We start from the raw sequence: 13,228 nt of genomic DNA, 5'->3' as shown, positions 1-13,228 counted from the left end.
AGAAAACACCAGTAACTTCACCAGTCATATATCAAATAATAGCATGATATAGTACATCTCATACATGGGACTGGTTTGTTTGTCAAATTTGTAAGTGTATGCATGTAATCTTTGTAAGCAAGGGAATATGCTTGAGTGTAGGACACTTTATATACATACAAGGAATATATCTCTCTTATTTTTTTATTTTAACAGGAAACATTACATGGTCAACAGGTCAGATTTTTTCCCAGCCACCATGGGACTTTTTGAAGAACAATAGAGCTGAGCATATCACAGTGTTTTTGTTTGGTAATCTTCAAGTCATAATTTTTCAGTTTTGAATGTTAAGATACTCCATATGAAATACATAATTTGAGAGTCATTTGCTACTGGTTTTGTTCTTCAGTGTTGCTTGATTCTCGTCATATCCATTTAGTTGTTTAACTAGATTTTAAAGTGTCTACAATATTTTTCTGGCATTTCTGTGCTGGCACAGAAGCTGGCACATAAAAGTCTTACTGCCTTTTTCAGCCATATAGTAGTATATATATTGCTTATGTCATGGATACCCATGAATCTATGTCTTTCATTTATTCAGCATTTTAATTTGCGTAGCCTCTAATTATAAAAGGTCACTGTAGAATGCTGCATAAAAAAAAAATCATGTGTATCATACATGCATGTAAATCATGTGTATCATACATGCATGTAAACATGAGAAATTTACCAAAGTTATTTGTATGTCTCATTTTAAGGACCCCAAGAAGGCTGTTTAAACAGTGTGACTTATGCATCCATGATCCATCTTCAGACACTTCAGAATTATCTCCGCCTGGTCAGTAATAAGCTAGCTTCCCTCTGCATACTATTTGTTTGTCAAAATACTTCTGTAAGAGTGTTGACTAAAATTGGGGTTTTTTTGTTTTGTGAAAGAACATCAAGACTTCTAAAAAATGAAATGGGATGAAAGCTGTTACAAAATAAAATTCCCCCTAAATTTACCCTTAACTTTAGTCTTGTGAGGTCATTAACTTTCTTCTTTAAGTAGCTGCTATCTGATTAACTGAACTGCTTAAAAATATATTAAAAGCTCTCTGATGTCTTAATTGCTTTCCAAAGTTATTTTATTCCACTTTTGAGGAGAAAGTAAATTAGAATAACATTCATGTAAGCAATTATTTGAGACGTGAATTTTATTACTAGGTTATGTAGAAATCTCCTGTAACACACCTTATTTAATACCTCAAAATGTAAGGATAATTGAATAATATGATATAATGTTCATAGATAATTTCTTTTAACATTGCATCAAATCAGAGTAAGTTTAGAACCTGCTTAATTTCTGCTGTGTCCTTGGATAGTATTTTATGTTGTCAGGAGAATGTGCCACAGGTTTCTGCTGTATGCAGCCATATTGCTGAGAGATTGCAGAGATACGAGTATATTCCCTTACTGACATTTTAGAGGTAAAACAGAATTAGATAAAAAAAATTGTTCTGCCATACTGATAATATGATCCTATTTCTACTGCAAATAAAGTCCTCAGTCTTAATCCTTAACTTAGTAGAGACTTAAACTGATGATTTTGACATCATTCTGATGTATATATTTTAATTCAAGATCAAGAAAATATTTGTGATTACTAAATTTATTTTTCCAGATGATTGTTTTAAGTTTTAAAGTCTGTTGTAACAAAATATAAATTTAGCAATATATTTCAAAGATGTTGTATGCAAATAATGTCTACTTCGAAACTAGTATAGTAAGGATTATCAACTCCAGTAGTGCAAATTAAAAAACTTTGTCTTTTAGGTGCTGATTGTGTCATCTAGGTTAAAAAAAAATCCAAGTCTGAACTTCTGAGAATAATTTATTTATGAAACAAATATTTCTATTTATCTGTCTGTAGGTTGAACAATACCGTAATGTCATTTTCCATGGTCCAGAAGGAAGTTTACAAGATTACATAGCATATCAGATAGCGGCCTGCATGAAGGTATTTGCACAAACATATCAAGTGAATTAGTCCATAAACCAGAGTTTTCACTATTTCACCAAATATATAAATTTTCAACACAGCAAAAGCAAGTGGCTGCAGGATCGACATGTGAGATTGTTAAAGTTGAAGTGGATGCTGGTTTTTCCAAGGAGCAACTTGCAGAACTGTTCATCAGTAATGGTAAGGTTATGTCAGAAAGACTAATTTTGGTGATTTGTAGGAAAATTTTTAATGGTGCAAAGTAAAGAAATACATAAAACCATTTTGCATAGTGGATGGCATGTTTTAATGTAACCCATATTTTTTCAGGTGAAAAACTGACTCAGCAATTGTGTGAGTCTAAACTGAGAGAGAGCTGAGCACAACAGAGCTCCCAATAAGGAGCTCTGTCAAAAGTTCATGCCATTTAAGTAAAACTAGTAATTTAAAAAAATAATTTCTGTCTCATTCTTTTTCCCTTTGTTTGTGATCCTTTAAAAGTTGATTGCTCTGGTTCAGATCTACTGGATCAGAACTGAAGGTCTGCTGTGTGTGCTCATGAACAAAAGCAGAGCCATCCTGCAGGGTGTACAATGCCATGCAGTGCTCTGTTCTGTTTGTTCTCGTACTAACTGGTGTAACTTCAGTCTGTGGCAGTTTTTTCTCTAAGGAAATCCTGGTCACAGTTCTCAGGATAGCTTGTGCCAGTGATTATTCCCACATGTCACTTTCAGTGCCATCACATTGGTGGGAGAGAAGAGACCATTTAGTCAGAAGTCAGCCAGGCTTTGGTGCTCAGCCTAGAGGCAAGAATGTCATTCGTAGTTTGGTTTGTTTACTGGCCAGTGTCTCTTAGGAAAGCTGCTTCTTTCAGATGCTTTATTCTGTGTCAGCAACACACTCTTTTTAAGATTCTGGTTTTGCAGTTCTGCATGTTGTTTCTGGTTGTGTTTCTCATTTTTCTGTCAGCTTCTTTCCCCACTGTTCTGCTGCATCTCCTTTCCTAAGAGAGCGTTTCTCCTCTAAAAGAATCCATCAGACACAGAGAGGGTACCTATCCTCCCTTCTTTCAAGCTGTAGCCTCTTAGTAAAAGAGGGCAGTAATAGTCAGGAAACTGCAACTAAATAGCAATGATCAGATACAATCAATTGCTGTAAGTTTTCCCTTATTACAAATCAATTTCCTTAATAACCATTGTTAGTACCACCTTGAAAAGGTTGTGAAACAGTGCAGGGTACAATATAGTCAAGGTAAGTGTTTATATATATATATGTGTTACAGAAGCATTCACCTGTGATTTAATTTGCAAGAATGCTTGCAAAGCTCTGTCTTTTTTAAGCAATAAGATGTAAAAATCAGGAAAATTAAAGGAAAATATTTAAAATGTTAAAAAATATATAGATGTCATTTTAATGCCTATTAGATTCAGATGCTACTGGGTTTGCCTCATACCAGCTCTGATTATTTGAGTGATTCTTAAAGATATTGAAGGAAGTTTTGAAGAGAAGATTGCCTACTTCTCATAGAAGTTTATTACTATCTCATAGAATGATAAAGATTCTTACAAACATGGCCTATTCTTAAACCTTTTATCACTACATGGTATAAAGTCTACATGTTAAAAGTTTAAGATGTAGTACAGCAAATGAAAGAAATGCTTAAGGAGGTCTTTGCTATCTCTTCTGTTGTATTTATATTCAGTGTACTGAAATCTTTCCTATCTATGAAGATCCTATTATGGCCATTTCAAGAATTTATTTTAATCATAGCTTTCATTTTTTTTCTTAATATAAAGTATGATATTCTTTCTATTGTTTTATTTTATGCTTTCAGTTTTAAACTGATTATCCAGTCTGTCTGGCCTGTAAACAAGTTAAAAATGAAAAAAAAAAAAAAAGATTAAAAATCCTTTGTTGCACTAGTAGCAGTAAATTCTGTATATATAAATAGAAGTAAATTTTCCTAAGTATACATTAATGGGATTTTTGTATTTCAGCTTGTCTGATCCCAGTGAAACAGCCTCCTGTAAACAAGACAACAATTGTGATTTTAGAAAATCTGGAGAGAGCTTCTTTATCTGAATTACTCGGAGATTTTCTAGCACCTCTTGAGAATCGGAGTTCAGAAAATCCCTGCACTGTTCAAAGAGGTATTTAAAGAATTTGATTTGCTGAGATGTTTTTACTACAGTACAGTTTTATTGTAGTATATGACAAACAGGGAACAGGAGAAAAATGTAATTTGTTCAGTTTTTATGTTTTATTGTAAACAGTTATCCTTAACAAAGATAGCATATTTTTGAGCTAATTTATGGTGTTTTGTGGGTTGTTTTTCCTTTCTAATTATGTCACTGCTTCTTGCTTCTGTATGAAATCATGCCAAGGCTTTGAGTATTTCAGCTGTTTTATGGTTCCTTTTAGCAAATGGAGTTTCTGGTGCTTTTTACTTTCATGAGAACTGCTTTTTACTGGGGACCATCGCCAAGTGCCATCTTCATGGCTCTGACCTGCTGGTTCAGCAGCATTTCCGTTGGGTTCAACTTAGGTGGGATGGGGAGCCAATGCGAGGCTTGCTTCAGAGGATTTTAAGGAGAAAAGTCATAAACAAGGTAAGAACTTGAATCAGCTTCAGCAGTTACCAGGTCTGTGAAATATGTACGATGGTGATGCCAAAAGCAGAGTAGATAAGTTGTTTCAGGAAAAAAAGCATTCCTTTCTGGGAAGATACAGGCTGTGTATCTGGATATGTTGTGCTTGGCCTGGAAGAAAGGTGTGTGGTCATGACTAATTGGCATAAACCATTGGTTGGTTGCAAATAATGATACTGTAACTACTTGCCTGTTAACTGCATGAAACATTCTTCAGTATTTTTTTCAACTTCTTCTTTCATTCCTCTGAGAATTATAGTAAAAATCAGTTCAACAAACATACATAGTCTCTTCTTCAAAAATTTATTTTCAATATCTAAAATAAGATAGTCATATATGTGTTTTGTCTAAGTTTTAAGCAGAAAAGTAGTTTCCATGATTTGCAGATCAAAAGAGGGGTAAATTATATAATTAGAAAAGTTGTTTTGAGCTAATAGGTCTGCTGAAGCTGGAAAACAAGTCCAAAAGAGAATAAAGATGGAAACTCTGTTTTAATATTAATAAATAAACAAAGATGGGTAAAGAAAAGAAATATGTAGGCAAAAGAAGAATTGTGGATTTTCAGAAGTTATTTGGAATACCATTTGAGTGATAGCAGCTATTACCAACAGTCAGGCACTGTTAGACATTTGCAGAGGGAGTTTAATCAAAACAGCTACAAAGGAAAATAATCTTGGCAGCAGTTTTGAACAGGCTTAAAAAGGGAGATTGTTCTAGGAATAGAAAAGCTGCCAGTAATAAAGAGTCCTGGTGTGAGACAACAGACCTACTGTCAGCTTGGAGTGTTCAGCTGGATGTGTCTTGGTTAACCTTGGGGATGTCATCTCCTGTAGCCTTTGCCACAGTTCTCATCTCTAAAGGCTTACTGATTCAGAGATCCTGCAGAGGAAATGTGTGGTAATTGAACATTTCAGCCAGGATAATGAGGAAATTTAGAAACACTCCTAATTATTCTTTAATTGCAAGAACTAGAATACAGAATAGAAAAAAAGAATCATGGGAATTCTATGAAACTCTTAATAGACTACTTTTCTTAGATTATGTTTTTTAAATTATGACTTGTTCGTAGTCAAAGGCTGCATCAGACTTACTCTGCCAAACTGGTTTGGCTACAAGAACTTGCAGCATCACATAACAGATGTCATTTTCAGGCTATTTTTTTTGGACTTGAAAGAAATCCTTAGTCTAATAGGTTAGAATTTGACTATGTAATAGGCTTCTACCTCTGACTGAAGTTGAACAGAATTTGGATAGTAATCTCATTAAGTTTAATTTCTCTCAAGCATATATGCAGATGGCAGCTATTTGGAGAAAAAAGCCATGTGTCTTCCTGTATCTTCCCCAATTAAATACTGAAATGCCCAGTGTGGTAGCACATCTTTTGAAATTCATACATTCATACATATGGCGCACATTCAATGTGTGCCATATGTAAACTCAAATGCCAGTTGGTACAGGACTTAAAATAGTGGATTGCGAAGTCAAAAATAGAAGAAAGATTAATCTGTTGTAAAACTCTAAAGCAAAGTAGAAGCACATTTATTGTTAGAACCATAGACTATTTCAAAGATCATTGCTCTGTATTATGATACCTTGTTTATGCTGTAATATTCATGTGTTCAGGTGAAATGCTCTTTGCCCATTAGTTTGAACCATTATTTTCTATGGAAACAGTTTAAATGTTTTTCTACTTTAAGTTCACCTATAGACTCTATCAAAGAGGCTCTGGCTTCAATGCTGTCAGTTACTATCCCTGGTCCATCTTTTAATGCTTCCTTTAATTTAAGATGTTACAGAGGATAATCCTAGGATTAGGATGATGAAGACTGTAATTTGAAATCAGAGGAAACAGATTTTTCTGGCACTAAATAATTTGCTCTTAATAAGGCAGACTAAAAACACATGTCTTAGAGGAACACATATTTCCATCACTGCTACTAGATCTAAAATCAATATGGAAATCCACTGGGCATATGTCTTGATCAGATATTCCTGTTCAATTGGACATTTTTTCATAATGCCTTATTTGTGTCATATACATTGCATTGTATATGGTACATCTCTCTTGCAATCCTAACCTTAAACACTGTAGAAAACCACTGCTATCAAAACTGCTGCCTTAGTTTCCCACAAGAATAAAGGCATGTTGGTTTATTGATAAGGATATATCTTTTGAAGTGTAGTTGAGAAAATAGGTTTTAATACAGCAACATGTCAATATATTCTATAAAAAGGTTTGACCTGTCTTTGACTGTTCCTGATCTTTTAATAGCAACACATGCAATAAAAAAAACCCCAAACCTTCCTGGAGTTTGAAGGAAAGTGTTTGCAGTTCTGGTCTTATGCCATGTCAAACATCTTTTCTCCCTGCAGTTCAGAGGCAAAGTACCTCCTCCATGTGATCCCGTGTGCAAGATCATAGACTGGATTCTTGCTGTTTGGCACCAGCTGAACTCTTGCTTATCACGCCTAGGAGCATCTGAAGCACTTATAGGGCCAAAACATTTCTTCTCCTGTCCTGTGGTTCCAGGGCACAGCCAAGCAACAGTCAAGTAAGATTTTTATTTCTTGATTGATGCTGTTCAGTGCCAACTAGATACATACCACAAATGTAGTAGTTGTGTTTCTCCCAAAACCCTGCAGACTCAGCAACCTCAAAAAAGCATTTTAATTGAAATTGATGAAAGTTTTAAACTTCTGTTCGCTATTTAATTACTAGAAGGGCAATTCTGAAGGACATAAGTGGGAAACGGGTGTCTAACACTGCACCAAAGTCAGTCTTCTTGTGATCTTTCATTTATTTTCTGACACAGAGGTTAAAAGATTCAAAAAAAGTTGATAAGCTCTCCTTTTTAGGTTGTATATAAAGTAAGTTTGGAGAATGATTTCTCACTCTTTTAAATATATGGTATAATTTTTAAATATACATATGCACAGTTTAGAGATATATTATCTTAGTAAGTAGGGTGGTGTGGTGGGTTCGGTGCTGGTCAATGAGTTTAGTTCGGTTCTTATATAAGTTAAGTTACACATATGGCAAAAGGGCCAGTAACATTAAAAAATAATGGAAATTTTGGCTTTTCTCGCCTACAATTGCATAAACATCTGATTACATTCCAACTCGAAATGCTAGCAAATGATAGAAGAAATAATTATAGAATTTTAAATTATATTAATTTCACACTAAGATGTTATTTGGCTTTATCAAAATGAGTCTCTAATTAAGATTCAAACTTGTTCAGAACTGAAGTATAACATTGGTTTCCGGAGATGTGACATAACTTTTCTAACCAGTCAGGTCACCCCTTCTATTCCTTTTCTTACCTGTTTCTCTTGTACTGCTTTCTGATGACCCTTCTTCCAGGAGCCTCTGCTTAACACATGAAGGAGAAGCCTTTGCTTAGCATGTGCAGAGGCTGTCTAATTTCATGATCTGTCTGCAGATCTTGATATATTTTGCTTGTTTATTTTCATTTTTATTCTTGAAAAATACTGATTAGATACTAATCTTCAGAGTAATTATCAAAGTCTAAATGTGGATGTAAGATTGACTTGAAATTTTATGGGTGCTGGGAAATAAAAAAAGAATAAAGCATACCATGTATCTATCTCCCATTTTCCTCTTGAATCATGTCTTCTGAAATGTTTTAATAATTTATTTATTGCAGTGGCATTAATAAAGGACAGAAAAACTATTGTTTAGATATGTTAGTTATATATTTCTGAGTCTGGATTTCTTCTGTGTAACTCTGACTGGTTTCACAATGCTTTACTTTGAGTACAGACCTAAAATGTCCTTTATTGTAGTCATATGCCATCTGACTTGTCATTTTAATGTAGTTTTTGTCCACTAATAAACAATTAAAAAGCACAGCTCCAGTGAGCTCTTACTGGACACTTTTAGTTTAGCAGCATGATGGCCAACAGTGTGGTCATGTAATAAATAGCTTTTAATTAGCAGCTCACTGATTGCTGTTATTTCAGTCTAATTAACCACTCTTTTCCTCTTACCTCTCCTCTCCACTGTGCTATTCTGCTGCTTTTTGCATTTTGTAAAGCTTCTCTGAGTCAGTCCAATTCATTAGGACAGCAGACAGCTATATACAAATTGGGTTCACTCTGGGCTCAGTGTTAGCATGAGACAAGAGGAAGAAGCAGCAGCGGGGCAGGTAGAGAGAATGGTGACAGGAAATTGCTTCTTGCTGTGTGTTTCATGTAGTTTCACCTGTTTTGGTGAGTAGAGTGAATAAATTAAGAAAATTTTAACTACATTTTTTTCTTGGTTTAGGTTTAGGGAACTGAAGATGATGTTCCAATAGGAATGACTTTCACTTTGCAGCCATTTTTGAGGGGCAGGGGTGTGTTATGCCTTTTCTAAGTATCAACTATTTCAAAGAATGGGGGACTTGATCAAGATGAGCACAAACATAACATTGAATTTAAATACCAGGTTGGAATTTTATTTAGAGAGCATGCCCATCCATTGTTAATTGTTAGATTAGGATGGCCTCAATTAATTTTATCTTTGCAGTGTTCATTTCTGACCATTTATACTGACAATATTGCAAAATGTTGAAAGCTTTCTTAGGCAGAAATTGAAAAGTGAGAGTTCTTTATGACTATAATACAAGCAATTGGTATTATTATTATTTTGGTAGCTTAGCTAGCAGAAACAGACTGTAACTATATGGAATATCTACAACATTATGCTAAGGAAGCTACAAGGTCCTTCAAGGACCATCTGCAATACACATTTTACATTGTATTTTAACTACTGTACTAATTATTTTTCTAAGTAATGTAACTTTATCAAGCTTATAAAAGCACTTTGAGCATTTATATGTCATAAAAGCTCAATCTTATGCTTCACAACTGACCAAAAATATATCTTTCAAATAACTCATGCATTCTAACTTTTAAAAAATGGAAAAAAAACCCAAAAAGTCATCATAATATTTTAGGTAATGAGATGGCTTCAGTGTATCAACGTAGCAGGCAAAATCATCCATTGAAGTCAAACAGACATTTTAGCCTTCTTGTTTTCTGAATGGATTTCTGCAAAGCTGAACACAGCATGATAGCCTATTCTTACAGACCTTTAATATAAACCATCTGACTCAGTCTTACCATCTTCCTCCTGTAAGAGGGTATAAGAATAAACAAAAAGAGTAGGAGTTGATCTAAAAAAAGATTGTCTCAGTGTCTGTTGTAGATGTCAGCTGAGTCCTAAGTCTGAAATTTCTAGCCTTTATCCCTAGAGAACTCCTAAGTTATGAGAAATAGTATTTATTTTTCCCTAACAAAATTTTTTCACTTCTTTGCTAATACAACGTAATGCTTTTCTCTTAGAAAAGCAAAAGTACCAGAAGACCCTTTAATTAAATTTTGAATTAAAAAATCAGACCCAGTCTCTAAACCAGACAATCTGGAATATCCACAGCATCTTGGAAACACAGTTCACCGTAGATCAAATACACAAAAGAAGAGTAAGAGCAAGGCAGCTGTATGAATAGAAATGTCTTGTAAACTGGACAAGTTTGGAAATTAAATACTGGAAGGGATACAACCATAAATGAATACCTCCTTTTTTCCATGCTGGCAGCAAATAGGCTAGGAATTAACACCTGCAAGCATGGAAATTTCCCCATGCGCTTAAAAAAAAAAAAAATTGTATATATGAGCATGCATCTTTCTGGGACAATTTTTTTAGCCTTAAAATGAGAAGGATGTTTTATATTATCTGAAGGAGGAAAAGCATTAGGTGGTAAGTTTGTCAAGGCAAGCTAAAGAAATTTAGATCAAATAGTTTAATACTAAAAAACCAGTAAACCCTTCCTTAAATAAAATCATTCCTTCTCTGAAATGGGGTGCTTCTTTAAAGTGCAAAATCTGGTATGTTACCAAAGTATAAAATCACTATCAGGTTTCGATAATTGCTTTTGAAGTTAAAGGAATGGTTTTGTACCACAGGTGGATGTCCAAGCTATGGAATGCTGTGATAGCTCCCAGAGTACAAGAAGTCATACTCTCCAGAGCCTCTGTGAAAAGACCATCTGTACCAGGACAAACAATAGCTAAAAAAAATCCTAGCCAAGGGCAACAGGCTGTTGTTAAAGCTGCTCTCAGTATCTTGCTAAATAAAGCTGTTTTGCATGGCTGTCCTCTTCCCAGACCAGGTAAGAGTGAACTGTCTGAAAGTAGTCATACATTGCTGTACTGGGGCTTTTAACTGCTTCCTTCTGTTTTTAAAACTTCCACAAAACATAGCTGTAGTTCTGAAGGGACGTGGTGGGGTTAAAAGCATTTATTGTCATTAAACTAAGTAGTTGTGTAAGATACTCCAAGAAGAACCATTTGCTACAATCAGTTCTTCTTAACACTGTTTTACTTTTGTTTCAGAGCTAGATAATTATATAGCAGATTTTAAGGGAGGAAATTTTCCTTTATCTGTGGCTTCGAGCTACAAAAATTGCAGCAAGAAAAAAGGTGAGAATGCTTCTTGGAGAAAAGTGAGCACAAGTCCTCGCAAAAAGTCAGGCCATTTGTCCTCCCAGTCATGGAATAAGCAGGAGACAAATACTGAAGGTAAATAAAGCTTTTAATTTTCAGTTCTGGAAGTTGTGAAGGGGTTAAACTGTGTAGATGCAAATCAAATGTTTCTCCTACATCATGAATCAAAATTTTTCAATTAAATGACACTTATATTTATGTTCACCAGTAAAACACTTCATTTCCCCCCCCCCCCAAAATTACTTCTTTGTGACTGTGAGGTGTCCTAAGTAAGTTTAGTTGTTCTAATGCCCTTTTTGTTGTCTGATAATGAGGCAAGCATTGGCTCAGATAATGCAATTATAGGCAGTGGTTCCACCTCTGACTGTACAGAATAACACTGTATCAGTCTCTTCTCCAATACCAGATGAGAGAAAGCTTCATTACTTTATTGGTACTCCTTAGATTTGCTCCAAATTTACAGTATGCATACTTTTTTGAGTTTCCTTACACTTACTTCACTACAATAATTACTACCAAGTGAATCCAGGTAGAAATAAATTAATGCATTCCTCCCCAGATCATGCATCCCTTTTTCAGTCTTACTAGAAAAATGGAGTAGAATAATCTAGAAGCCCTGCAGTGGAAGAAAGAGATCTTTGGGTGTAAATTGAAGATTTTGATTTGACTTTCACTTTAGTTGCAAAAAATAAATGTAAATAATTTTGTGTAGTCACAGATACTGTAAGGTTTTCAATCATCTTCAGTCTGTTGCTCAATAAATAGGGCTTTATGTGACTGAGTCTGTGCATCTGTATAAATGTGGAAGTTATATTAGTGGCTGACACTTTTGAAAATGCTTCTCACCTCAAGATCATAAGTCATGTAATAAGCAGTTTATTAAACAAAGATAATGTATGGATATATTCAGAAGCAACATAACTCTTCTAAAGGAGACATATTTCTAGAAGGAAGACTTAGTATTATTGGTAACTAAATACAATATCAAACAGAAAAACTTGCAGGGGAAAAAAATCAAAGTATTTGCTTTCTGAAAATGAAGGTAACTACTTCAGAGGGAAGATTTAGGAAGAAAGAGAAGGCTTAATACACACACACATACACTTCAGGAGCAGTAAGATTCTAGCCTCAATTACCTCATATACAAAGAACCAAAATACTTGATGCTTGCTACTTTGCAGCACTAAAATGAGCTATTCATTTCTTCAGCCCTTGTTCAGAAAGAAGTCTGCTTTTTCAGAAGACTGCAACTCTAACGTCCTGATTGCCAGTTCCCTGTTTGAGTTGTGAACTTACCTAATCCCACTAAGAGGATTTAAGAAATAACATAACCTGAAGTGGGATGGCTGTATTTTGTACCTAAGAATGTTCTTGGAATCCAGTTAATATCTGTGAATATAAGTTAAAAATGGAACAGTCAATTAAGTTTAGTAGTCTTCTATTTTGGACTATCAGAATCAAATGCTGTTGCTGTTTCCAGTATAGGTATCTCATGAAGCACATTTAAATATTTTCTTGTTGACAAGAAATTTCTCTTGGGAAGAACCAGTAAGGGTTGTTGAAATGCCTAACACAGAAACCTCATGTCCTCTCTTTCACAAAAGCTTAGGCAACTCATCCCCTATTTGCCATTTCAGCAGTTCTTTCTGTTACCCTGAACACTTTCAAGGGATGTATTCTGATCTTTAACAGACCCTGTTGACATAATTAGTTAGTAAACGGGAACACATTTTCCCTGTTTATCATAGATTTTAGAATAAAGAAATCAACACACATGGTAACACACTAACAAGTCAATCTCTCTTTTGCATAGGTATAAAATCTAAGACTGTGTTGCAACCAAACTGTAAGAAAAGAGCTTCTCTCACCACAAAGTAAGTCTCAATTTCTGGTATTTGTGACACTTTGGAAAAAAAAGATGATAGCATTCTATTGTAAAGCAGCACACTGTAATGAATAGATCAATAGTTTTTTGGTAGTGTTTTGGTCCCATATGTGAAGAAAGGAATTATTTTTAATTTTCATTTCAGAGAGGAAATAAAATTTATATACTTTGGTATAATTTTAGAATCCATTTCTTTATTTCAAGCCTTGCAGCACTGCATGTCTT

General features: G+C 34.5%; 1 protein-coding gene across 1 annotated transcript in view; it reads left to right on the top strand.

Annotated features, from left to right (window-relative positions):
• The window catches only part of CTTNBP2 (cortactin binding protein 2), a 69,405-nt gene that overhangs the window by 49,953 nt on the left and 6,224 nt on the right, over positions 1-13,228 (top strand). Inside the window, 10 exon segments of the mRNA XM_053943553.1 lie at positions 196-291; positions 738-817; positions 1,892-1,978; positions 2,062-2,161; positions 3,958-4,110; positions 4,382-4,569; positions 6,982-7,160; positions 10,579-10,784; positions 11,008-11,193; positions 12,932-12,992. Coding sequence (XP_053799528.1) covers positions 196-291; positions 738-817; positions 1,892-1,978; positions 2,062-2,161; positions 3,958-4,110; positions 4,382-4,569; positions 6,982-7,160; positions 10,579-10,784; positions 11,008-11,193; positions 12,932-12,992 — 1,336 coding nt within the window.

The sequence above is a fragment of the Vidua chalybeata genome, chromosome 5 (assembly GCF_026979565.1).
Source record: "Vidua chalybeata isolate OUT-0048 chromosome 5, bVidCha1 merged haplotype, whole genome shotgun sequence".
Classification (NCBI taxonomy): Eukaryota; Metazoa; Chordata; class Aves; order Passeriformes; family Viduidae; genus Vidua; species Vidua chalybeata.
The sequence above is the reverse complement of the archived record's forward strand: the minus strand, read 5'-3'. Positions and strand labels throughout refer to the sequence as shown.